Source organism: Oncorhynchus nerka, linkage group LG25 (genome assembly GCF_034236695.1).
Source record: "Oncorhynchus nerka isolate Pitt River linkage group LG25, Oner_Uvic_2.0, whole genome shotgun sequence".
Taxonomy (NCBI): Eukaryota; Metazoa; Chordata; class Actinopteri; order Salmoniformes; family Salmonidae; genus Oncorhynchus; species Oncorhynchus nerka.
Genome location: NC_088420.1, coordinates 2,575,385 through 2,603,346, shown reverse-complemented (window position 1 = coordinate 2,603,346; position 27,962 = coordinate 2,575,385). Strand labels below are relative to the sequence as shown.

The 27,962-nt window shown below is 44.1% G+C and overlaps 1 protein-coding gene across 1 annotated transcript; it reads left to right on the top strand.

The window, feature by feature from the left end:
* The first annotated feature begins 1,262 nt into the window (after positions 1-1,262).
* Positions 1,263-26,119, top strand: atp1b1a (ATPase Na+/K+ transporting subunit beta 1a). The gene is made up of 6 exons (XM_065009473.1): positions 1,263-1,514; positions 14,852-14,980; positions 21,072-21,227; positions 22,122-22,312; positions 24,820-24,903; positions 25,201-26,119. The coding sequence occupies exons 1-6, from the start codon at positions 1,421-1,423 to the stop codon at positions 25,459-25,461; spliced, it is 915 nt and encodes a 304-aa protein (XP_064865545.1). The 5' UTR covers positions 1,263-1,420; the 3' UTR covers positions 25,462-26,119.
* Positions 26,120-27,962: the final 1,843 nt, after the last annotated feature.

The window sequence follows — 27,962 nt, the reverse complement described above, 5'->3', positions numbered from 1 at the left end:
GCATATTCTGTCTGATGGTGAGAAGCAGTGAGATATGGCTGTGCCCAGCGGCAGCACAACATAGTAATCCCCATGATATGAACTCATTAATATTACCAAAGCTCCCAGATAAGAACAACTCAACAGGAACATGTTTTTGGTTTGTTGAACAGGTTCTTGGTCGTTGACAGGACCACATCTTAGAACTGGAGTGACAGGGCCTGTCTGATGAGGAAATCACTATGAAATATGGGGCAGATTTATTAACTGGTGAGTTGTCGTATCAATACAGGCTTCAATAGCTTTTTGTCGAGCCCATTTATACAAGGAGTCCTAAACAAGCCGCGGTGGAAGTGAGAACGGTCGCCCCTTGAAAAACAGGTGTTTTGACCTCAATGGGACAACCTGGTCAAATAAAAGGTATTTTCCTGACCATGTGACCTGACCAGGAATAACTCCATAGGGCCCAGAGTATTTCCTGATCAGGAAAAAAAAAAAACTTTCCACAAAGTGAATTTAGCTTATTAGTAACCATATTATTACTCGTTACAGTTGTTTTTCTCTCTTATGTTATTATATAATAACATATATTATATGTTATTCAATCATAAGGGTCTAAAATGCATTCTTTATGAACAGCTTTGAATGAACCAAGAACGAGGTACCAAAGTACAATTATTTTTATTATTGAAATTCCAAACATTTTGAAGGACACAAATTTCAAATGTGTTACAAAAATCTACACATCTTTCTTAAAAAAACTGTAACACAAAAAAAACATCACAAACAGATTAACACAAAAACAGAGTTTTTACATTCAAAAACATTTTAAAAGCTTAAAGAGTATACATTTATTTCAATACCGTCTTATTCTCACAGAGCATCGGCAAAGTAATTATTTAAGTCTAACTTAACATTTATTTTTGAATAAGATTTTTTTTTTTTTAAACAATGAATTTTATGTATGTGATATTTAGCAGGAATTAGAATCAAATGTACTAAAGTACAAAGTTGACTCCTGAGAAATACAATTACTTTTAACATGCGATGTGGAAATAGAACTCCAAGAATGGTAATATAATATAATGAGTTTATGACATCACGGTAGAATTCTACCATTTTAGTTCCACCATTTCGTTTTGAACCGCCTGGGGCTGCCTTGCCTCATGGAACAGTGATCATAGCAGTTGGTTGTTACGTAGAAGGATGACTGCTTGTGATTTGCTAGAGTTTAGCCCCCCCCCTCTTTTGTAGGTAACTTATTACAAGAGTTTGCGGGCGGAGTCGGTTACCATAAGAGATAAATTGTGTGCTGTACAATAGGAGAGCCGGGTACGAAACTGTCCATTACTATTCTGTACCGGGGGACAGTACAGGAATCGGGTACCTAAACCCATTAGATAATATTAATTGAAAAGGGAAATTAAAAGACAAAAAAAATATGTCGGCAAATAAAGATGGAGACGGTGGATGGAAGAGCTTTCTGTGGAATTCGGAAAGGAAGGAATTTCTAGGACGCACTGGTGGCAGTTGGTGTAAGTACATACATCTGTAATAAACGACTTTTAATCGACGCTTTTCTGGAAATGAACTCGAGGATAAGAATGATACGAGGTGTAACCCTGTTGTTTCCGTGTATTGTCAGAGTAATGTAACGGCACAGAGAGTCCCGACTCTCTGTATTTCCTGATTGAGAAACACAGCACCTGTTTGATTGGACGTAGCATGCTGTGTAGTGGAAATTCACTTTTCAATGGAAAAATTACAGGAGAAACACAGAGAATGAATTAAACGTGATTTATAAACCACTACATCTGTAAAGTAACCGTATAACCCATTGATGGAATAGGATTAAAATAAAATGTAATGAAAATTAGTTCTGTCTTAAAGGCAGTTTAAATATATTCAGACTTTTAGGTCAAGTGAACGTTAATAATGTTCCTATTCGTTATTATTCGTTTAACCCGGGTCGATCGTGTACAGCGAAAGCTAGAGTCGGTGTCCTTTGCCAAAGAGGTCATTTTGAAGGACATCGTTTACATTATATGGTGGCAATCGGGAGTGTTGGATTGCAACTAACATGTGCTTGTCTTGCCAACATGGTATGCTTGTTTCTGCTGTCACATAGTTAGCCTAGATTGGAGAAAATTGATAAGAGTTGGTAAATAGGAATTGCTTTCTTTCTCTGAACAAAATAATGTGCCCAATGACAGGGGGACATCCATTACCTCGGTAATTAGCTGTTTTATCCCAATACAGATAGTTTTTTAAATGAATCAGGGTTCAAGGTTAGCAGTCAAGGTGATCGGGCCTTTTCGCCTGAAACTGATGTCATTGTTTTGGACCGAGAGATTGTAATGTAAAACGAAGCCAACAATGAGCATTGATTTACCAATGAGACACTTTCTTGTTCAACTGGTGAGCTTGCAACACTGTAACACAGACGTTATCTCTACATTTTTTTGCTCAGTATTCGAGTGGGAGACTGTTGCAGTAGGGAGCTAGTTTATCTATTGGCAACATTTCGTTTATTATTTTTTATATTTCTTATCTAGGCGCTTTTTGTACATAGAAAGATCATGTCACGACTCACATGCTCGGTTTCTGTAGGACCACCCCTCCCCCACAGACAACTTTGTTTCTTTTAGCAGCTACTGGTAACAAGTTGTTGCTTAAATCAATTCCTCGAGTTCACATAGGTAGGGCGATTATTACGGTAGGCTTTCACAATACGAGCAAAAATAAAGACAGATTGTACGCTCTAGTAGGGGACACAGTTACAAGGCAATGGTCAACGGTTGTCATTTGTTTCCTGAATGCAGCCAGACTATTTTGGTAACGCAAAGAGCGCCTGTTCACTGATAAGTGTTGGTTTATCTCTCGAAACAGTTGCTGTTCTCTGAATTAAATTCTAGAATTCAGAAGCTCAATGAAGTAGCTTGCTACGTTTTGAAAGTCCCAAGGTTTCTGGCGTGTAGCCTTTGTTTGCGTAGCCTGCATATCGCTCACGGTATTATCAAGCGCACGTCGAGTCACATCGATGTGGTTGTTACAGCCTGGTCTCATAGACTGTCATAGCATAGTAAATTTAAATCCGGGACTGTAAAACTAGTATGATGTGGTTACATAAGACAGATGGTTACTTGAGGCAAAAAAACGAATGTCGGATGGGTGGGTGTATAACCCAAAGGTTGCTAGATGTTTGAATCTCATCACAGACAACTTTAGCATTTTATCTACTTACTTATTTTTTAGCAACTTAGCATGTTAGCTAACACTTAACACTTTAACCTAACTGAAACACCCTAGCCTAGCTAGAATTCGTAACATATCATACGAAATGGGCGATAGACATCCACAAATTAGTACATAGTGTAAAATATCACAGGAAATGGAGTTTCTCAGATTTACGTACAGAATAATACAAAAAGCTCTGAGACCAGGTTGCAGCGGTTATTGCTCAGGATAAAGCCTTCCAATAGGTTGGCTGTGCAGCACCATCTCATTTTCGCATCAAATCACAATTGGTCATCATCAAAAATGGTAGGAATTAGCGACTACTGTAGGCTACATTGCTTCAGGTCTTCATTCAGTGACACTTGTATCCAACGACAGTGTAATAACCCCTATACTGACGGCTACCCAGTGTCTATAGTATTTTGAAAGGTAAGCACGAAATAGGACAATCATGATAATCTCAGCAATCTCTGCTGCTGCTTGTCTCGAGAAATGTGAGAACGTGCCTGAGTTGTCCATTCACACCATGCCTGCCTGACTGTCTACCCTGCTGCTCTGGGGGGGGGGTGTAGACCGAGCTGAGAGAGGTTATCACAAGGACTGGAAGGCATTCAACAAGTCTCCTATTGGCCAATTAGATCACATTCACTCAGTGGTCCGATGGCTCTTTATTACAAGAGAGCGAGAAAACGACAGCGGTCTGAATTTAGCTATTCCCCCTGAGCTTCCACACAATATGCGGGTCGTAGGTAAGAAAAACACGGATTTGAGAGACTAAAATGAATTGGACTTTGGAATAGGCCTATAGGGCTCGCCAGCTTGTAGTCCCGATGGCTCGTTGCTCAAAGCCTCCAGGGGAAATGAATGCAGCTTTTGGAGGTTGTTTTGGATAACACGGTCTGAGGTTAACAGGTTTCAGAGATCCTACGTTTTGTTCTATGAGATAATATAAGTCAGTTTATTTATGAGACAATATCAGTCAGCTTGATGAGCCTACTTACTTAACTATCTCCTGTTTCTGTTGTGATGGTTCAGCTTGATGTACAGTACACTTCCTGGACAGGACACTAGTCTATCACAGGGCCTTACCCCTGGACAGGACACTAGTCTATCACAGGGCCTTACCCCTGGACAGAACGCTAGTCTATCACTGGGCCTTACCCCTGGACAGGACACTAGTCTATCACTGGGCCTTACCCCTGGACAGAACACTAGTCTATCACTGGGCCTTACCCCTGGACAGGACACTAGTCTATCACAGGGCCTTACCCCTGGACAGGACACTAGTCTATCACTGGGCATTAACCCTGGACAGGACGCTAGTCTATCACTGGGCCTTACCCCTGGACAGGACACTAGTCTATCACAGGGCCTTACCCCTGGACAGGACACTAGTCTATCACAGGGCCTTACCCCTGGACAGGACACTAGTCTATCACAGGGCCTTACCCCTGGACAGGACACTAGTCTATCACTGGGCCTTACCCCTGGACAGGACACTAGTCTATCACAGGGCCTTACCCCTGGACAGGACACTAGTCTATCACAGGGCCTTACCCCTGGACAGAACGCTAGTCTATCACAGGGCCTTACCCCTGGACAGGACACTAGTCTATCACAGGGCCTTACCCCTGGACAGGACACTAGTCTATCACAGGGCCTTACCCCTGGACAGGACACTAGTCTGAGACAGGGCCTTACCCCTGGACAGGACACTAGTCTATCACAGGGCCTTAACCCTGGACAGGACACTAGTCTATCACTGGACAGGACACTAGTCTATCACAGGGCCTTAACCCTGGACAGGACACTAGTCTATCACAGGGCCTTACCCCTGGACAGGACACTAGTCTATCACAGGGCCTTACCCCTGGACAGGACACTAGTCTATCACAGGGCCTTACCCCTGGACAGGACACTAGTCTATCACAGGGCCTTAACCCTGGACAGGACACTAGTCTATCACTGGACAGGACACTAGTCTATCACAGGGCCTTAACCCTGGACAGGACACTAGTCTATCACTGGGCCTTACCCCTGGACAGGACACTAGTCTACCCCTGGACAGGACACTAGTCTAAGACTGGACAGGACACTAGTCTATCACAGGGTCTTACCCCTTGGACAGGACACTAGTCTACCCCTGGACAGGACACTAATCTATCACTGGGCCTTAACCCTGGACAGGACACTAGTCTATCACAGGGCCTTACCCCTGGACAGGACACTAGTCTACCCCTGGACAGGACACTAATCTATCACTGGGCCTTAACCCTGGACAGGACACTAGTCTATCACAGGGCCTTACCCCTGGACAGGACACTAGTCTAACACTGGACAGGACACTAGTCTATCACTGGGCCTTAACCCTGGACAGGACACTAGTCTATCACAGGGCCTTACCCCTGGACAGGACACTAGTCTAACACTGGACAGGACACTAGTCTATCACTGGGCCTTAACCCTGGACAGGACACTAGTCTATCACTGGGCCTTAACCCAGGACACTGGTCTATCACAGGGCCTTACCCCTGGACAGGACACTAGTCTAACACTGGACAGGACACTAGTCTATCACTGGGCCTTAACCCTGGACAGGACACTAGTCTATCACTGGGCCTTAACCCTGGACAGGACACTAGTCTATCACAGGGCCTTAACCCTGGACAGGACACTAGTCTATCACAGGGCCTTAATTAACCCTGGACAGGACACTAGTCTATCACTGGGCCTTACCCCTGGACAGAACCCTAGTCTATCACAGGGCCTTACCCCTGGACAGGACACTAGTCTATCACAGGGCCTTACCCCTGGACAGGACACTAGTCTATCACAGGGCCTTACCCCTGGACAGGACACTAGTCTATCACAGGGCCTTACCCCTGGACAGGACACTAGTCTATCACTGTCCAGGGGTAGCCTAGCGGTCAAACAGGGAAATGGTTCCAATCGTTTTTCCCCCATAAAATTTTTCCCAAAGGGAATTTTAGAAACGCTTAAAATAAGATCTGTGTTTGGTGTAGACTTACCCTGGCATGATGTTTTGATAGCCTGGTCTGTGTTTGGTGTAGTCTTACCTTGGCATGATGTTTTGATAGCCTGGTGATCAAAACATCACGCCAGGGTAAGTCTACACGAAACACAGACCAGGCTATCAAAACGACACGCCAGGGTAAGTCTACACGAAACACAGACCAGGCTATCAAAACATCACGCCAGGGTAAGTCTACACGAAACACAGACCAGGCTATCAAAACATCACGCCAGGGTAAGTCTACACGAAACACAGACCAGGCTATCAAAACATCACGCCAGGGTAAGTCTACACGAAACACAGACCAGGCTATCAAAACGACACGCCAGGGTAAGTCTACACGAAACACAGACCAGGCTATCAAAACGACACGCCAGGGTAAGTCTACACGAAACACAGACCAGGCTATCAAAACATCACGCCAGGGTAAGTCTACACGAAACACAGACCAGGCTATCAAAACGACACGCCAGGGTAAGTCTACACGAAACACAGACCAGGCTATCAAAACATCACGCCAGGGTAAGTCTACACGAAACACAGACCAGGCTATCAAAACGACACGCCAGGGTAAGTCTACACGAAACACAGACCAGGCTATCAAAACATCATGCCAGGGTAAGTCTACACGAAACACAGACCAGGCTATCAAAACATCACGCCAGGGTAAGTCTACACGAAACACAGACCTTATTTGAAGGGTTTCTAAAATCCCCTTTGGGAAAAATGTATGGTGGAAAAAACGATTGGAACCATTTCCTTGTTTGACCACTAGGTTTTATGGGTGTTATGACTCATGCCTAAAAAAATACAGCCATGGTCACCTTCGATGCAACTGGTTTGCATCTCTCTCTCACCCCAGAGCTCACTGCCATGGTTACCGCTAGTCAATCAGTCTCTCTCTCTCACCCCAGAGCTCACTGCCATGGTTACCGCAGGTCAATCAGTCTCTCTCTCTCACCCCAGAGCTCACTGCCATGGTTACCACCAGTCAATCAGTCTCTCTCTCTCTCACCCCAGAGCTCACTGCCATGGTTACCGCCAGTCAATCAGTCTCTCTCTCTCACCCCAGAGCTCACTGCCATGGTTACCGCCAGTCAATCAGTCTCTCTCTCTCACCCCAGAGCTTACTGCCATGGTTACCGCCAGAGCTCTCTCTCTCACCCCAGAGCTTACTGCCATGGTTACCGCCAGTCAATCAGTCTCTCTCTCTCACCCCAGAGCTTACTGCCATGGTTACCGCCAGTCAATCAGTCTCTCTCTCTCACCCCAGAGCTCACTGCCATGGTTACCGCCAGTCAATCAGTCTCTCTCCCTCACCCCAGAGCTTACTGCCATGGTTACCGCCAGTCAATCAGTCTCTCTCTCTCACCCCAGAGCTTACTGCCATGGTTACCGCCAGTCAATCAGTCTCTCTCTCTCACCCACTGCCAGAGCTTCTCTCTCTCACCCCAGAGCTCACTGCCATGGTTACCGCCAGTCAATCAGTCTCTCTCTCTCACCCCAGAGCTCACTGCCATGGTTACCGCCAGTCAATCAGTCTCTCTCACCCCAGAGCTCACTGCCATGGTTACCACCAGTCAATCAGTCTCTCTCCCTCCCTCTCACACACACACCCAGACACTGTTGCACTATGAAGTTATTCTGCTCAAACAATGCACTAGTAAAAGTGTTTCCTGTAGATTGTTTAGTCACTGGATGTTTTGTTGTGACCCAAGGTTAAGGGCAGCAGGGTTGATTTACAATTGGCCATCCTGTCACCTTCACCTGCAGGGAGAGAAAGTAACATGTCTTGCCACACCTGTCTCTGCCTGCCTGACTGCATGGCGCCATGTGGTGTGTGTGTGTGTGTGTGTGTGGGGGGGGGGGGTGTATGAGTTTGGGGATGTTTGTAAATGAGGCTGATAGAGGAGAGGGACTGGTAACCGTCGACAACAAGCCAGAGTGACTCATCCTGCTAGTCTAGAAGTGATGTTGCCCTCCGTTACTATTGCATCATGGGAGGGAGACAAGATTAATTTCAACACAGCATATGGAGTAGAGAACAGTAGAGTGGTGTAGAGTAGAGAACAGTAGAGTAGTGTAGAGTAAAGAACAGTAGAGTGGTGTAGAGTAAGGAACAGTAGAGTGGTGTAGAGTAGAGAGGTGTAGAGTAAAGAACAGTAGAGTGGTGTAGAGTAAGGAACAGTAGTGTGGTGTAGAGTAGAGAACAGTAGAGTGGTGTAGAGTAGAGAACAGTAGAGTGGTGTAGAGTAGAGAACAGTAGAGTGGTGTAGAGAACAGTCGAGTGGTGTAGTAGAGAACAGTAGAGTGGTGTAGAGAACAATAGAGTGGTGTAGAGAACAATAAGAGTAAAGAACAGTAGTGTGGTGTAGAGTAGAGAACAGTAGAGTGGTGTAGAGTAGAGAACAGTAGAGTGGTGTAGAGTAAAGAACAGTCGAGTGGTGTAGAGTAGAGAACAGTAGAGTAGAGAACAGTAGAGTAGAGAACAGTAGAGTGGTGTAGAGAACAATAGAGTGGTGTAGAGTAAAGAACAGTAGTGTGGTGTAGAGTAGAGAACAGTAGAGTGGTGTAGAGTAAAGAACAGTCGAGTGGTGTAGAGTAAAGAACAGTCGAGTGGTGTAGAGTAGAGAACAGTAGAGTGGTGTAGAGAACAGTAGAGTGGTGTGGATGTAGAGTGGTGGTGTAGAGTAGAGTGGTGTAGAGTATGGAACAGTAGAGTGGTGTAGAGTATGGAACAGTACGGTATGGAACAGTAGAGTGGTGTAGAGTAGAGAACAGTAGAGTGGTGTAGAGTAGAGAACAGTAGAGTGGTGTAGAGAACAGTAGAGTGGTGTAGAGTAAAGAACAGTAGAGTGGTGTAGAGAACAGTAGAGTGGTGTAGAGAAGAGTAGAGTGGTGTGGAGTAGAGAACATTAGTGGTGTAGAGTAGAGAACAGTAGTGGTGTAGAGTAGAGAACAGTAGTGGTGTAGAGTAGAGAACAGTAGAGTAGAGAACAGTAGAGTGGTGTAGAGTAGAGAACAGTAGATGGTGTAGAGTAGAGAACAGTAGTGTGGTGTAGAGTAAAGAACAGTCGAGTGGTGTAGAGTAGAGAACAGTAGAGTAGAGAACAGTAGAGTGGTGTAGAGTAGAGAACAGTAGTGGTGTAGAGTAGAGAACAGTAGAGTAGAGAACAGTAGAGTGGTGTAGAGTAGAGTGGTGTAGAGAACAATAGAGTGGTGTAGAGTAAAGAACAGTAGTGTGGTGTAGAGTAAAGAACAGTCGAGTGGTGTAGAGTAGAGAACAGTAGTGGTGTAGAGTAGAGAACAGTAGAGTAGAGAACAGTAGAGTGGTGTAGAGTAGAGAACAGTAGAGTGGTGTAGAGTAGAGAACAGTAGTGGTGTAGAGTGGTGTAGAGAACAATAGAGTGGTGTAGAGTAAAGAACAGTAGAGTGGTGTAGAGTAAAGAACAGTCGAGTGGTGTAGAGTAGAGAACAGTAGAGTAGAGAACAGTAGAGTGGTGTAGAGTAGAGAACAGTAGAGTGGTGTAGAGTAGAGTGGTGTAGAGAACAATAGAGTGGTGTAGAGTAAAGAACAGTGGAGTGGTGTAGAGTAAAGAACAGTCGAGTGGTGTAGAGTAGAGAACAGTAGAGTAGAGAACAGTAGAGTGGTGTAGAGTAGAGAACAGTAGAGTGGTGTAGAGTGGTGTAGAGAACAATAGAGTGGTGTAGAGTAGAGAACAGTAGAGTGGTGTAGAGTAGAGAACAGTAGAGTGGTGTAGAGTAGAGAACAGTAGAGTGGTGTAGAGTAGAGAACAGTAGAGTAGAGAACAGTAGAGTGGTGTAGAGTAGAGAACAGTAGAGTGGTGTAGAGTAGAGAACAGTAGAGTGGTGTAGAGTAGAGAACAGTAGAGGGGTGTAGAGTGGTGTAGAGTAGAGAACAGTAGAGTGGTGTAGAGAACAGTAGAGTGGTGTAGAGAAGGGTAGAGAACAGTAGAGTAGAGGTGTAGAGTAGAGTGGTGTAGAGTAGAGAACAGTAGAGTGGTGTAGAGTAGAGAACAGTAGAGTGGTGTAGAGTAGAGAACAGTAGAGTGGTGTAGAGTAGAGAACAGTAGAGTAGAGAACAGTAGAGTGGTGTAGAGTAGAGAACAGTAGAGTGGTGTAGAGTAGAGAACAGTAGAGTGGTGTAGAGTAGAGAACAGTAGAGTGGTGTAGAGTAGAGAACAGTAGAGGGGTGTAGAGTGGTGTAGAGTAGAGAACAGTAGAGAACAGTAGAGTGGTGTAGAGTGGTGTAGAGTGGTGTAGAGAACAGTAGAGTGGTGTAGAGAACAGTAGAGTGGTGTAGAGAAGGGTAGAGAACAGTAGAGTAGAGGTGTAGAGTAGAGTGGTGTAGAGAACAATAGAGTGGTGTGGAGTAAAGAACAGTAGTGTGGTGTAGAGAGGTGTAGAGTAGAGAACAGTAGCGTAGAGTGGTGTATAGTAAAGAACAGTGGTGTGGTGTAGAGTAGAGAACAGTAGTGTGGTGTAGAGTAGAGAACAGTAGAGTGGTGTAGAGTAGAGAACAGTAGAGTGGTGTAGAGTAGAGAACAGTAGAGTGGTGTAGAGTAGAGAACAGTAGAGTGGTGTAGAGTAGAGAACAGTAGAGTGGTGTAGAGTAGAGAACAGTAGAGTGGTGTAGAGTAAAGAACAGTAGAGTGGTGTAGAATAGAGAACAGTAGAGTAAAGAACAGAAGAGTGGTGTAGAATAGAGAACAGTAGAGTGGTGTAGAGTAGAGAACAGTAGAGTGGTGTAGAGAACAGTAGAGTGGTGTAGAGTAAAAACAGTAGAGTGGTGTAGAGTAGAGAACAGAGAGTGGTGTAGAGTAGAGAACAGTAGAGTGGTGTAGAGTAGGAACAGTAGAGTAGTGTAGAATAGAGTAGAGAACAGTAGAGTGGTGTAGAGTAAAGAACAGTAGAGTGGTGTAGAGTAGAGAACAGTAGAGTGGTGTAGAGTGGTGTAGAGTAGAGAACAGTAGAGTGGTGTAGAGTAGAGAACAGTAGAGTGGTGTAGAGTAGAAAACAGTAGAGTGGTGTAGAGTAGAGAACAGTAGAGTGGTGTAGAGTAGAGTGGTGTAGAATAGAGAACAGTAGAGGGGTGTAGAGTAAAGAACAGTAGAGTAGTGTAGAGTAGAGAACAGTAGTGGTGTAGAGTAGAAAACAGTAGAGTGGTGTAGAGTAGAGAACAGTAGAGTGGTGTAGAGTAGAGAACAGTAGAGTGGTGTAGAGTAGAGAACAGTAGAGTGGTGTAGAGTGGTGTAGAGAACAGTAGAGTGGTGTAGAGAACAGTAGAGTGGTGTAGAGAAGAGTAGAGAACAGTAGAGTAGAGTGGTGTAGAGAACAATAGAGTGGTGTGGAGTAAAGAACAGTAGTGTGGTGTAGAGAGGTGTAGAGTAGAGAACAGTAGCGTAGAGTGGTGTATAGTAAAGAACAGTAGTGTGGTGTAGAGTAGAGAACAGTAGTGTGGTGTAGAGTAGAGAACAGTAGTGTGGTGTAGAGTAGAGAACAGTAGAGTGGTGTAGAGTAGAGAACAGTAGAGTGGTGTAGAGTAGAGAACAGTAGAGTGGTGTAGAGAACAGTAGAGTGGTGTAGAGTAAAGAACAGTAGAGTGGTGTAGAGTAGAGAACAGTAGAGTGGTGTAGAGTAGAGAACAGTAGAGTGGTGTAGAGTAGAGAACAGTAGAGTGGTGTAGAGTAGAAAACAGTAGAGTGGTGTAGAGTGGTGTAGAGTAGAGAACAGTAGAGTGGTGTAGAGTAGAGTGGTGTAGAATAGAGAACAGTAGAGGGGTGTAGAGTAAAGAACAGTAGAGTAGTGTAGAGTAGAGAACAGTAGAGTAGTGTAGAATAGAGAACAGTAGAGTAAAGAACAGAAGAGTGGTGTAGAATAGAGAACAGTAGAGTGGTGTAGAGTAGAGTGGTGTAGAGAACAGTAGAGGGGTGTAGAGTAAAGAACAGTAGAGTGGTGTAGAGTAGAGAACAGTAGAGTAGTGTAGAATAGAGAACAGTAGAGTAAAGAACAGTAGAGTGGTGTAGAGTAAAGAACAGTAGAGTGGTGTAGAGTAAAGAACAGTAGAGTGGTGTAGAGTAGAGAACAGTAGAGTGGTGTAGAGTAGAGAACAGTAGAGTGGTGTAGAATAGAGAGGTTTAGAGTAGAGTGGTATAGAATAGAGAACAGTAGAGTGGTGTAGAATAGAGAACAGTAGAGTGGTGTAGAATAGAGAACAGTAGAGTGGTGTAGAGTAGAGAACAGTAGAGTGGTGTAGAGTAGAGAACAGTAGAGTGGTGTAGAATAGAGAGGTTTAGAGTAGAGTGGTATAGAATAGAGAACAGTAGAGTGGTGTAGAATAGAGAACAGTAGAGTGGTGTAGAGTAGAGTGGTGTAGAGAACAGTAGAGGGGTGTAGAGTAAAGAACAGTAGAGTGGTGTAGAGTAGAGAACAGTAGAGTAGTGTAGAATAGAGAACAGTAGAGTAAAGAACAGTAGAGTGGTGTAGAGTAAAGAACAGTAGAGTGGTGTAGAGTAGAGAACAGTAGAGTGGTGTAGAGTAGAGAACAGTAGAGTGGTGTAGAATAGAGAGGTTTAGAGTAGAGTGGTATAGAATAGAGAACAGTAGAGTGGTGTAGAATAGAGAACAGTAGAGTGGTGTAGAATAGAGAACAGTAGAGTGGTGTAGAGTAGAGAACAGTAGAGTGGTGTAGAGTAGAGAACAGTAGAGTGGTGTAGAATAGAGAGGTTTAGAGTAGAGTGGTATAGAATAGAGAACAGTAGAGTGGTGTAGAATAGAGAACAGTAGAGTGGTGTAGAATAGAGAACAGTAGAGTGGTGTAGAGTAGAGAACAGTAGAGTGGTGTAGAGTAGAGAGGTGTAGAGTAGAGTGGTGTAGAGTAGAGAACAGTAGAGTGGTGTAGAGTAGAGAGGTGTAGAGTAGAGTGGTGTAGAGAACAGTAGAGTGGTGTAGAGTAAAGAACAGTAGAGTGGTGGATATTCTGTAGTAGTGTAGGGGATATTCTATAGTAGTGTAGGGGATATTCTATAGTAGTGTAGGGGATATTCTATAGTAGTGTAGGGGATATTCTATAGTAGTGTAGGGGATATTCTGTAGTAGTTGTATATACCCTGGCATTAACAGCAGAGAGAGGTTCTGTAGTAGTTGTGTAGTAACAGGAGTTGTCTCTACCCTGGCATTAACAGCAGAGAGGATCTGTAGTAGTACTAGTAACAGGAGTTGTCTCTACCCTGGCATTAACAGCAGAGAGAGGTTCTGTAGTAGTTGTGTAGTAACATGAGTTGTCTCTACCCTGGCATTAACAGCAGAGAGAGGTTCTGTAGTAGTTGTGTAGTAACAGGAGTTGTCTCTACCCTGGCATTAACAGCAGAGAGAGGTTCTGTAGTAGTACTAGTAACAGGAGTTGTATCTACCCTGGCATTAACAGCAGAGAGAGGTTCTGTAGTAGTACTAGTAACAGGAGTTGTATCTACCCTGGCATTAACAGCAGAGAGAGGTTCTGTAGTAGTACTAGCAACAGGAGTTGTATCTACCCTGGCATTAACAGCAGAGAGAGGATTAACAGGCTGTGGAAGTTACGCTGAAGTTTACAGTCAACTCAGAGAAAGTTAAACCGTAGAGAGATTTAGTTAGTACCAGGAAGAATAACACTCTTATGCCTCTCACAAAGATTTAGACTTGTCTTCGTAATTAAATAAATACTTGAATGACTTCTCATATTGGATCATAAGCACTTATAATGACAGCATCAGCTTAGTTTAGATAAGCAAATATATATATATATATATATTTTCAGCCATTTCGAAAGTGATTTTGTCCATTAGTGGTGGCACGTTGAATCAGATGGATCTCAATCACCAATATATCCCAATAACCCTCACATATCATCTATGGTTAAATAACTGAACTTCTGTTGTATTTGGATTATTATTTGAATTCTAGCCAGCCACGCCACACCACGCCACGCCACACCACCACGCCACGCCACGCCACACCACGCCACGCCATGCATGGCTCAGCACGCCACACCACGCCACACCACGCCACACCACGCCACGCCACACCACGCCACACCACGCCACGCCACGCCACACCACGCCACGCCACACCACGCCACACCACGCCACACCACGCCACGCCACGCCACACCACGCCACGCCACACCACGCCACGCCATGCATGGCTCAGCACGCCACACCACACCACGCCACACCACACCATGCATGGCTCAGCACGCCACACCACACCACACCACACCACACCATGCATGGCTCAGCACATTCCTAGTCACTAGAGTTACTCAGCCCTTTAAACCCCCAGAGGTCTTCCATTCAGCGTCCTGTCAGGCTAATGTCTCAGGTGTTTTTCCTGGAGGGGGAAGTTTCCCTGGAATTTCCAGTTACAATCAATTCAGGCAACATGTTGAAGGGGGACCTGGCAGGGTGAATCTGTAATAGTGATGGGGGATACAGGAGTATTGTTGACACTCATTCACCATGTTAGATCTGCTGAAACAGGACATGTCTACTACTAATCTGTCTGTCTATTTGTAACCAATCCCTTCTGTCTTTCTCTCCACAGTTAAAATCTTGTTGTTCTACCTGATCTTCTATGGATGCTTGGCTGGGATTTTCATTGGGACCATCCAGGCCCTGCTGCTAACCCTTAGTAACTACAAACCCACCTACCAGGACAGAGTCGCCCCACCAGGTAAAGACTGTTATACTGCTTTATACTGCTTTATACTGCTTTATGTTGCTTTATACTGCTTTATGTTGCTTTATACTGCTTTATACTGCTTTATGTTGCTTTATACTGCTTTATGTTGCTTTATACTGCTTTATGTTGCTTTATACTGCTTTATACTGCTGTATGTTGCTTTATACTGCTTTATATTGCTTTATGTTGCTTTATACTGCTTTATGTTGCTTTATACTGCTTTATACTGCTGTATGTTGCTTTATACTGCTTTATACTGTTTTATACTGCTTTATGTTGCTTTATACTGCTTTATGTTGCTACGGCTTTATGTTGCTTTATACTGCTTTATGTTGCTTTATACTGCTTTATACTGCTTTATGTTGCTTTATACTGCTTTATACTGTTTTATGTTGCTTTATACTGCTTTATACTGCTGTATGTTGCTTTATACTGCTTTATGTTGCTTTATACTGCTTTATGTTGCTTTATGTTGCTTTATGTTGCTTTATACTGCTTTATACTGCTTTATGTTGCTTTATACTGCTTTATGTGGCTTTATATTGCTTTATGTTGCTTTATACTGCTTTATACTGCTGTATGTTACTTTATACTGCTTTATGTTGCTTTATACTGCTTTATGTTGCTTTATACTGCTTTATACTCCTTTATGTTGCTTTATACTGCTTTATGTTGCTTTATACTGCTTTATGTTGCTTTATACTGCTTTATACTGCTTTATGTTGCTTTATACTGCTTTATGTTGCTTTATACTGCTTTATGTTGCTTTATACTGCTTTATACTGCTGTATGTTGCTTTATACTGCTTTATGTTGCTTTATACTGCTTTATACTGCTGTATGTTGCTTTATACTGCTTTATACTGTTTTATACTGCTTTATGTTGCTTTATACTGCTTTATGTTGCTACGGCTTTATGTTGCTTTTTACTGCTTTATGTTGTTTTATACTGCTTTATACTGCTTTATACTGCTGTATGTTGCTTTATACTGCTTTATGTTGCTTTATACTGCTTTAAACTGCTTTATGTTGCTTTATACTGCTTTATACTGTTTTATGTTGCTTTATACTGCTTTATACTGTTTTATACTGCTTTATGTTGCTTTATACGACTTTATGTTGCTTAATGAAATATCCTTTTGTGATTGTATTAAGTGTGATTTCCATCAGAAGCTAATTGAAGGGATAAGATGTGCTCTGGAGGTGGTAGAGATTTAGGAGTACGGCTTTATTCAGACCCTTTACTCAATTCTTTGTTGAAGCATCTTGGGCAGCGATTACAGCCTCGAGTCTTCTTGGGTATGACGCTACAAGCTTGGCACACCTGTATTTGGGGAGTTTCTCCCATTCTTCTCTGCAGAACCTCTCAAGCTCTGTTAGGTTGGATGGGGAGCGTCGCTGCACAGCTATTTTCCGGTCTCTCCAGAGATGTTCAATCGGGTTCAAGTCCGGGCTCTGGCTGGGCCACTCAAGGACATTCAGAGACTTGTCCCAAAGCCACTAGTTTGTTTTCTTGGCTGTGTGCTTAGGGTCGTTGTCCTGTTGGAAGGTGAACCTTCACCCCAGTCTGAGGTCCTGAGTGCTCTGGAGCAGGTTTTCATCAAGGATCTCTCTGTACTTTGCTCCGTTCATCTTTCCCTTGATCCTGACTAGTCTCCCAGTCCCTGCCTCTGAAAAACATCCCAACAGCAGGCCAAATATTTCAATGTTGGTTTCATCAGACCAGAGAATCTTGTTCCTCATGGTCTGAGAGTCCTTTAGGTGCCTTTAGGAAAACTCCAAGTGGGCTGTCATGTGCCTTTTACTGAGAAGTGGCTTCCGTCTAGTCACCCTACCATAAAGGCCTGATTGGTGGAGTGCTGCAGAAATGGTTGTCTTTCTGGAAGGTTTTCCCATCTCCACAGAGGAACTCTGGAGCTCTGTCAGAGTGACCATCAGGTTCTTGGTCCCCTCCCTGACCAAGGCCCTTCTCCGATTGCTCAGTTTGGCTGGGCGGCCAGCTCTAGGAAGAGTCTTGGTGGTTCCAAACTTCTTCCATTTAAGAAACTTTTTGGTTCCCTTTCCCAGATCTGTGCCTCGACACAATCCTGTCTCTGAGCTCTACGACAATTCCTTCAACCTCATGGCTTGGTTCTTGCTCTGACATGCACTGTCAACTGTGGGACCTTATAAAGGCCGGTGTGTGCCTTTCCAAATCATGTCCAATCAATTGAATTGACCACAGGTGGACTCCAATCAAGTTGTAGAAACATCATGGATGATCAATGGAAACAGGATGCATCTGAGCTCAATAGCAAAGGGTCTGAATACTTATATAAATAAGGTATTTTTAATATTTTTAATAAATGTGCAAAAATGTATCACCCGTTTTCTCTTTGTCATTATGGGGTATTGTGATGTCATTATGGGTTATTGTGATGTCATTATGGGGGTATTGTGTCTAGATTGATGAGGAAAATGTTTATTTAATCCGTTTTAGAATCAGGCTGTAACGTAACAGAATGTGGAAAAAGTCGAGGGGTCTGAATACTTTCCGAATGCACCGCGTATAAAATCTTCAGATCTTTAATCATGACACTGCTTGCGTTGTTCTGTTGGCTCAGTGGTACGAAAAAAATGTAATGCTACATTCTAATTGAAAGATCATAGCTTCTGTAGTAAATGTGTTTTTACAGAGAACATTTATACTGTGGACATAAATGGAACCACGATTAAAACACAGGCATAGTAAGTAGCTGTATAATGTATGACAAATCCTCTTGAAACTTGAAACACAGGCCTAGATATATGTAAGAGAATATTTGAATGGGCTTTTATCAGAATCCACCATAATACATTGTACCATCTAAACCACTGTGAAATATATTATAAACAAAACTTAAGATCGGGAAGCATAGAAATAGTGCAGAAAGAACAGATCTACTGCGTCTTAGACTTGATTTCAATGAGAACGCCAGATCTATAACGCACATTTCCAGGTGAATTTGGTCAGGTCGTCCATAACATGTTGTTATTACGGTGGGTGAAGGGTTGTGGCTACTTTCACCCCTTTATGTTGCTGTTATGTGGTTGACGGTCTTACTTCCAAGGTTTCTGTAAAAACCTGCTCCTGAACCCCTCCTCCTCCCCACTGAAGGTCCCTCTGACCTCAGACAGCTTCAGCCATTTTGTCCTTCACTCTTCCTCCCCTCCCTCCCTCCCCGCCTCCCTGCCTGCCAGCCAGCTTCCCTCCTCAGTCTTCAGCTCTGGGAAACACTGTTTTTACTGGGACTCGACCGCCTGTCTGTTCATAAACACATCTTTGGGATCGGGTTTTCACACTGCGTGTGCATGGCAGCTCATCTGAGCCTGTACTCCTGGATGTGGTACAGATGTAGGATCTTAATTTGAGCCAGTTTGCTACAGCAGGAAAATAATCCTGCAGCAACAGGACATGTGGATTATAATGAATGGACATTTTTGTAGGGGTTGCTCCATCTTTTTATATGGGAAAATGAACTTATTCAAACTTTTTAAAACTCAAATACACTACAAATTTTCCTGCAACAGGGTGATCAAATTAAGATCCTAAATCTGTACATTCCCTGGAAATGGCAGAGAATCAACCTTTTAAGCCTGGTGAAATGATTTCTGTAATCTTTTGAGGGCACGTTGAAAGAGTCGAAACAGCCTGTTGTATGAGAAGTTACTGCTGCTTCCTTAGTCTGGCTGGGAGTACGTTTGGAAGCTCTGTCAGACAGACAGACAGACAGACAGACACAGACAGATAGACAGTCTGTCTGTCTGTCTCAGGCTTTATTGTCTGTCTGTCTGTCTGTTGTTTCTCTCAGGCTTTATTGGCATGGGAAACATGTTAACATTGCCAAAACAAAAGTGAGAAGAAACTATTTTAAAAATGAACCGTAAACATTACACACACGTTTCAAAGAAATAGTGACATTTTAAATGTCATATTATGTCTACATACAGTGTTATAGTGATGTCAAATAGTTAAAGTACAAATAGTTAAATAAATAAACATAAATATGGATTGTATTTACAATGGTGTTTGTTCTTCACTGGTTGATCTTTTCCTTGTCACCCAATAGATACGGGAGTTTATCAAAATAGTTTTTACTCTCTCTTTCTCTGTGCCAGGGCATCTCTCCTAGCCCTACCTACCCTGCCTGTGCCAAGGCCTGTTTGCACAGCACATGCTGTCATCTAGGTGGTATTTTTAGCAGCCATTGTAAAAGACTGGCTTCGTGCACATTGGCCTGTTTGCCTGTCGGCCATTTCCCCCTCCAAAGCTGTTGACTGTCAAAGGCCGCCCTGCGCCGCGAGGCAGCAGAAACCACATGAGTAGGTGTGGAGTGTCGTGAGCTGAAGTGAGTTTCCATTGGTGGCCACATAAAGGAAGGAGACGGCAGCTAGAGTTTAGAGAGCCAACGTCCTGGCTCTCATTCTGAGGATAAAAGTTTCCATTGTGAGTGAAGAGCACGTGAGGCTTGGTGGTTGAGTAGGTGTGGGTGGTGGGGTGAGTAGGGAGGGGGGGGGGGGTTGAGGGGGGGGGTGGAGACTTACACAAGCCGTGACTGGAAGTAAAATCAACTTGACTGTGTTGAACATGTGACTCCCCATAACATGTGACGTATGTTTTCATTGAGTTCTTACGCAATAGACACTGGATGAGGATTCATATTTGGATGTTGAGGAAAGAGCGTGGTGAAATAAACACAATGTTTCCTCTCTCGCTCTCTCTCTGTCTCTCTCTCTCTCTCTCGCTCTGTCTCTCTCTCTCTCTCTCTTTTCTCTCTCTCTGTCTCTGTCTCTCTCTCTCTCTTTCTCTCTCTCTCTGTCTCGCTCTCTCTCTCTCTCTCTCTCTCTCGCTCTCTCGCTCTCTCTCTCGCTGTGTTCATGCCACGCCTAGCTGTGACCCTGTAGTGTGCACCAGGGCTGTCAATCTGTGGAAAATTACTGCCACAGTTTACATCGAGTTCCCATCTGAATAGGACTATTAAACACCAAAGGGGGTTTTATGATTTCATTAACTCAAAACGGAAAGGAATTAATGGTTAACCATCATTTAGCGCTAAAAATGAATGTTGATTTTAATCTGAAAGAAAGTCAGTTAATTCACGATTCTATGTTTGTTATGTTGGTATGTAGTGTTTTGGAGGTACAACACAGTTTGCGTTTCAGTAGACCTTTTGAAGGGGCCATTTATAATCCTGTGAAGTGTCCTCTCCAGCCAGCAGGTCTCAACTCAGACTGATTCATCAACTCATTCTATGGTTATACCGGTATCTTATCTTGGGATCTTTACTCCAGTCTGTCAAATTTGTAAAGCGCTTTTCACTTACAGACGGAAATCACAAATCTCCTGACATGTCTCATCTGTGTTCTGTATCATCCATACTGACCCAGTGTGTTGTCTATCTACAGGCCTATCATCCATACTGACCCAGTGTGTTGTCTATCATCCATACTGACCCAGTGTGTTGTCTATCTACAGGCCTATCATCCATACTGACCCAGTGTGTTGTCTATCATCCATACTGACCCAGTGTGTTGTCTATCATCCATACTGACCCAGTGTGTTGTCTATCTACAGGCCTATCATCCATACTGACCCAGTGTGTTGTCTATCTACAGGTCTATCATCCATACTGACCCAGTGTGTTGTCTATCATCCATACTGACCCAGTGTGTTGTCTATCATCCATACTGACCCAGTGTGTTGTCTATCATTCATACTGACCCAGTGTGTTGTCTATCTACAGGCCTATCATCCATACTGACCCAGTGTGTTGTCTATCATCCATACTGACCCAGTGTGTTGTCTATCATCCATACTGACCCAGTGTGTTGTCTATCATTCATACTGACCCAGTGTGTTGTCTATCTACAGGCCTATCATCCATACTGACCCAGTGTGTTGTCTATCTACAGGTCTATCATCCATACTGACCCAGTGTGTTGTCTATCATCCATACTGACCCAGTGTGTTGTCTATCTACAGGCCTATCATCCATACTGACCCAGTGTGTTGTCTATCTACAGGTCTATCATCCATACTGACCCAGTGTGTTGTCTATCTACAGGTCTATCCCACACCCCGCGCTCTGAGAAGTTTGAGATCTCTTACAACGTCAACGATGTGGAGACGTATCTGAAATACACCAAGAGCATCAAGGACTTCCTGGAGATGTACGATGAGGAGAAGCAGACCGACCAGAACAAGTACGAAGAATGTGGAGGCAAGTACAGACTAGTAGAAACTAGTAGACACTAGTACAGACTAGTAGACACTGGTACAGACTAGTAGACACTGGTACAGACTAGTAGACACTGGTACAGACTAGTAGACACTGGTACATACGAGTAGACACTGGTACAGACTAGTAGACACTAGTACAGACTAGTAGACACTGGTACAGACTAGTAGACACTGGTACAGACTAGTAGACACTGGTACAGACTAGTAGACACTAGTACAGACTAGCAGACACTAGTAGACACTAGTACAGACTAGTAGACACTGGTACAGACTAGTAGACACTAGTACAGACTAGTAGACACTGGTACAGACTAGTAGACACTGGTACAGACTAGTAGACACTAGTACAGACTAGTAGACACTAGTACAGACTAGTAGACACTAGTACAGACTAGTAGACACTGGTACAGACTAGCGGACACTGGTACAGACTAGCGGACACTAGTACAGACTAGCGGACACTTGTACAGACTAGTGGACACTGGTACAGACTAGTAGACACTGGTACAGACTAGTAGACACTGGTACAGACTAGTAGACACTGGTACAGACTAGTAGACACTAGTACAGACTAGTAGACACTAGTACAGACTAGTAGACACTAGTACAGACTAGTAGAAACTAGTTCAGACTTGTATAAACTAGTTCAGACTAGTAGACCCTGGTACAGACTAGTTAGGGTTTAGTTATGTGGTGTCTGGTGTATTAATGTACCCTGTTAGGGTTTAGTTATGCTGTGTCTGGTGTATTAATGTACCCTGTTAGGGTTTAGTTATGCTGTGTCTGGTGTATTAATGTACCCTGTTAGGGTTTAGTTACTGGTCTATATTGTCTGCTCAGGTGACTGATGTAATTGGTCTCTCTGTGCCTGTAGATTTACCTGAATCGTACAGGGACCGCGGTGAGCTGGAGAGTGACGCTGGAGTGAGGAAAGCCTGCAGGTTCAAGCGGACCTGGCTGGGACCCTGTGCTGGTCTGGATGGTCACGACGAAAACTTTGGCTTCAAGGATGGGAAACCCTGTCTGATCGCCAAGCTCAACAGGATCATCAACTTCCGACCAAGGGTATGTCCACCTGCCCCACGCTAATCTAGTTTATACCATTGATTAAGCTTGGTTAACGTAGAAGTCAAGTCTTGTGTAATTTGGTCAGCTGTGTGATTCACTTCCAGCAAAAACGAAGTCTCTACCCTCGCAAGGAAACTCTCAACCAAAAACGAAGTCTCTACCCTCGCAAGGAAATTCTCAGCCAAAAACGAAGTCTCTACCCTCGCAAGGAAACTCTCAGCCAAAAACGAAGTCTCTACCCTCGCAAGGAAACTCTCAACCAAAGCCCCCCTTATGATTCATGTCGGCGCACACCAAGCATTCAAGGTGAAGCCGCCGTTTAAGCACCGCCTTCGCCCAATCCTGATACGTCTAGATAACCAGTGAGGAAAACCCCCAAAACTGAACTACTGCTGCTCGAACATCACGCGTCCCATTCAGTCCCGGGAGACTCTTCGGTCCACACGCAGAACAACCTTTTATTTATTGATTTATTTGAGGTTTCCTTCAATTTCCTGTGGTAGACACAATTCAGATTTTAGCCTCCATGTATGCTAAACTGAATGTGCCAGAACACAGGTCCTCCAGACCTGAAACACAGCCTGTATCAACAGACCCTCCAGACCTGAAACACAGCCAGTATCAACAGACCCTCCAGACCTGAAACACAGCCAGTATCAACAGACCCTCCAGACCTGAAACACAGCCAGTATCAACAGACCCTCCAGACCTGAAACACAGCCTGTATCAACAGACCCTCCAGACCTGAAACACAGTCTGTATCACCAGACCCTCCAGACCTGAAACACAGTCTGTATCACCAGACCCTCCAGACCTGAAACACAGCCAGTATCAACAGACCCTCCAGACCTGAAACACAGCCAGTATCAACAGACCCTCCAGACCTGAAACACAGTCTGTATCACCAGACCCTCCAGACCTGAAACACAGCCAGTATCACCAGACCCTCTAGACCTGAAACACAGCCTGTATCACCAGACCCTCCAGACCTGAAACACAGCCTGTATCACCAGACCCTCCAGACCTGAAACACAGCCTGTATCACCAGACCCTCCAGACCTGAAACACAGCCTGTATCACCAGACCCTCCAGACATGAAACACAGCCTGTATCACCAGACCCTCCAGACCTGAAACACAGCCTGTATCACCAGACCCTCCAGACCTGAAACACAGCCTGTATCACCAGACCCTCCAGACCTGAAACACAGCCTGTATCACCAGACCCTCCAGACCTGAAACACAGCCTGTATCACCAGACCATGACTCTACTTCCTGTAGTCTTGACTGTGTGGCGATAGAAGTAAAACACTGAGGGACACTTCACAGAAACGGGTTCAGGGTGATAACCTGATAATGACAACAGTGCTTATTGGTCCGGGTTAGGCTAATACAATAATGCTGTTGGGTCTGTCTGGGTTAGGCTAATACAATAATGCTGTTGGGTCTGTCTGGGTTAGGCTAATACAATAATGCTGTTGGATCTGTCTGGGTTAGGCTAATACAATAATGCTGTTGGGTCTGTCTGGGTTAGGCTAATACAATAATGCTGTTGGGTCTGTCTGGGTTAGGCTAATACAATAATGCTGTTGGGTCTGTCTGGGTTAGGCTAATACAATAATGCTGTTGGGTCCGTCTGGGTTAGGCTAATACAATAATGCTGTTGGGTCTGTCCGGGTTAGGCTAATACAATAATGCTGTTGGGTCTGTCTGGGTTAGGCTAATACAATAATGCTGTTGGGTCTGTCTGGGTTAGGCTAATACAATAATGCTGTTGGGTCTGTCTGGGTTAGGTTAAGGTGATAATGCGGATGGTCTGTCTGGGTTAGGTTACGGTGATAATGCTGACGGGTCTGTCTGGGTTAGGTTAATGCGATAATGCTGATTGGTTTGTCTGGGTTAGGCTAATACAATAATGCTGTTGGGTCTGTCTGGGTTAGGCTAATACAATAATGCTGTTGGGTCTGTCTGGGTTAGGCTAATACAATAATGCTGTTGGGTCTGTCTGGGTTAGGCTAATACAATAATGCTGTTGGGTCTGTCTGGGTTAGGCTAATACAATAATGCTGTTGGGTCTGTCTGGGTTAGGCTAATACAATAATGCTGTTGGGTCTGTCTGGGTTAGGCTAATACAATAATGCTGTTGGGTCTGTCTGGGTTAGGCTAATACAATAATGCTGTTGGGTCTGTCTGGGTTAGGCTAATACAATAATGCTGTTGGGTCTGTCTGGGTTAGGCTAATACAATAATGCTGTTGGGTCTGTCTGGGTTAGGCTAGCTAACATGATAATGGTGATTGGTCTGTCTGGGTTAGGCTAAGGTGATAATGCTGACGGGTCTGTCTGGGTTAGGTTACGGTGATAATGCTGACGGGTCTGTCTGGGTTAGGTTAATGCGATAATGCTGATTGGTTTGTCTGGGTTCGGCTAAGTTGATAATGCTGTTGGTCTGTCTGGGTTAGGTTAAGGTGATAATGCTGATTGGTTTGTCTGGGTTTTGTTTCAGCCTCCAACCAACAATGCCTCCGTCCCTGAAGCCGGCCAGAGCAGAGTCCAGACCAACGTTATCCCCATCCACTGTCAGAACAAGGTACGGGACTGGGAAGCATATCATATAGACAACATCCAAAATGGCACCCTTTCCCCTATATAGTGCACTGTCATTTTGACCAGGGCCAATAGGGTTCTGGTCAAAAGGGTGCCATTTCTGATACAACCATACAATGAACTCGTTGTTCCCTTACATCACGCTGTCAGGGATAAATGCTATGCTTGTTCTCTGTATGTGTTTTATAGTCCTGCTAGATTTAGGCTATATTCAATTGTAATATAGAACTAGTTTATACCTTAGGAAAAATATCCAACACTGTGATGTCATTCTCCACAGAGAGAGGAGGATGCTAGCAAGATTGGTGAGATCAAGTACTATGGCATGGGCATGGGGTTCCCCCTCCAGTACTACCCCTACTATGGTAAGCTGCTGCACCCCGATTACCTACAGCCTCTGGTGGCCATCCAGTTTACCAACCTCACCTTCAACGAGGAGCTGCGTCTTGAGTGCAAAGTGTACGGAGCGAACATTGACTACAGCGAGAAAGATCGCTACCAAGGACGATTTGACGTTAAGTTCACCATCAACAATTCATGACCTCAGAAAAACACACTGTTTATCCACACCCACATTTCAAAACACGATGATTTAGAAAAGAAAGAAAAAAATAGTTATATTAAAAACACGACTAGTCTTGGAACAAAACTTTCATAATATACGGGACCTAGAGTCAATCTGTGTACACTACACTGGCTTTTCTGCATAATGTCTAGGGTTAGAATGTACTTTACACGGGCTTTTCTGCATTAATGTCTAGGGTTAGAATGTACACTACACTGGCTTTTCTGCATAATGTCTAGGGTTAGAATGTACTTTACAGGAAGAGTAGCAACATATTTATTCTACTGTAAATGAGAAGTCCTTGAGCCATGGGACATTCATCTCTTACTGTAAATTGCAATTCCACTACTGATATGTAGCGAGCAGTGTTTCTGTCTGTCCCCCTAAGTATTCTGCCTAACGTGGTTTCTATATATGTTTGGCGTGTCCAGTACAGTAGTGGCATACAGTGGTCTTTTCCAAGCCATGTTGTAATTTCTGTTGTCTTATGTCAGTAAGCTTTAGTGGTCCAAGGTGTGTTTGTGTTTTAATGTGAGTGTGTGGATATGTGTTAATGTGCTCTTACTAACTGAAAATACTGGCATGGTACGCTCTGATCTCCAAGTCTGTCAGTAAACGGATGCACTCCCTGGAATGATTTTCCTGTGTCTTTTTGAGTTGATTGTGGGACAATATTTCTACATTACTCTTTTTCTTTTTGCATCAACTTTAATATGGGACAGTGGGTTTAATGAAATGTCTTGTTTGATACTCCTCTCTCTATGTTCAATGCTTCTCCTCCTCCTCCTCTCTCTATGTTCAATGCTTCTCCTCCTCCTCCTCTCTCTCTGTTCAATGCTTCTCCTCCTCCTCCTCTCTCTCTGTTCAATGCTTCTCCTCCTCTCTCTCTGTTCAATGCTTCTCCTCCTCCTTCTCTCTCTATGTTCAATGCTTCTCCTCCTCTCTCCATGTTCAATGCTTCTCCTCCTCTCTCTATGTTCAATGCTTCTCCTCCTCTCTCTATGTTCAATGCTTCTCCTCCTCTCTCTATGTTCAATGCTTCTCCTCCTCTCTCCATGTTCAATGCTTCTCCTCCTCTCTCTATGTTCAATGCTTCTCCTCCTCCTCTATGTTCAATGCTTCTCCTCCTCCTCTATGTTCAATGCTTCTCCTCCTCCTCTCTCTATGTTCAATGCTTCTCCTTTTCCTCTCTCTATGTTCAATGCTTCTCCTCCTCCTCTCTATGTTCAATGCTTCTCCCCCTCCTCCTCTCTATGTTCAATGCTTCTCCTCCTCCTCCTCCTCTCTCTATGTTCAATGCTTCTCCTCCTCCTCCTCCTCTCTCTATGTTCAATGCTTCTCCCCCTCCTCCTCTCTCTATGTTCAATGCTTCTCCTCCTCTCTCCATGTTCAATGCTTCTCCTCCTCTCTCTATGTTCAATGCTTCTCCTCCTCCTCCTCTCTATGTTCAATGCTTCTCCTCCTCTCTCTATGTTCAATGCTTCTCCTCCTCCTCTCTATGTTCAATGCTTCTCCTCCTCCTCTCTCTATGTTCAATGCTTCTCCTCCTCCTCTCTATGTTCAATGCTTCTCCCCCTCCTCCTCTCTCTATGTTCAATGCTTCTCCTCCTCCTCTCTATGTTCAATGCTTCTCCTCCTCCTCCTCTCTATGTTCAATGCTTCTCCTCCTCCATGTTCAATGCTTCTCCTCCTCCATGTTCAATGCTTCTCCTCCTCCTCTCTCTATGTTCAATGCTTCTCCTCCTCCTCTCTCTATGTTCAATGCTTCTCCTCCTCCTCTCTCTATGTTCAATGCTTCTCCTCCTCCTCTCTATGTTCAATGCTTCTCCTCCTCCTCTCTCTATGTTCAATGCTTCTCCTCCTCCTCTCTCTATGTTCAATGCTTCTCCTCCATGTTCAATGCTTCTCCTCCTCCATGTTCAATGCTTCTCCTCCTCCTCCTCTCTATGTTCAATGCTTCTCCTCCTCCTCTCTCTATGTTCAATGCTTCTCCTCCTCCTCTCTCTATGTTCAATGCTTCTCCTCCTCCTCTCTATGTTCAATGCTTCCCCTGCTCTCTCTATGTTCAATGCTTCCCCTGCTCTCTCTATGTTCAATGCTTCTCCTCCTCTCTATGTTCAATGCTTCCCCTGCTCTCTCTATGTTCAATGCTTCCCCTGCGCTCTCTATGTTCAATGCTTCCCCTGCTCTCTCTATGTTCAATGCTTCCCCTCCTCCTCTATGTTCAATGCTTCCCCTTCTCTCTCTATGTTCAATGCTTCCCCTTCTCTCTCTATGTTCAATGCTTCCCCTGCTCTCTCTATGTTCAATGCTTCCCCTGCTCTCTCTATGTTCAATGCTTCCCCTGCTCTCTCTATGTTCAATGCTTCCCCTCCTCTCTCTATGTTCAATGCTTCCCCTGCTCTCTCTATGTTCAATGCTTCCCCTTCTCTCTCTATGTTCAATGCTTCCCCTGCTCTCTCTATGTTCAATGCTTC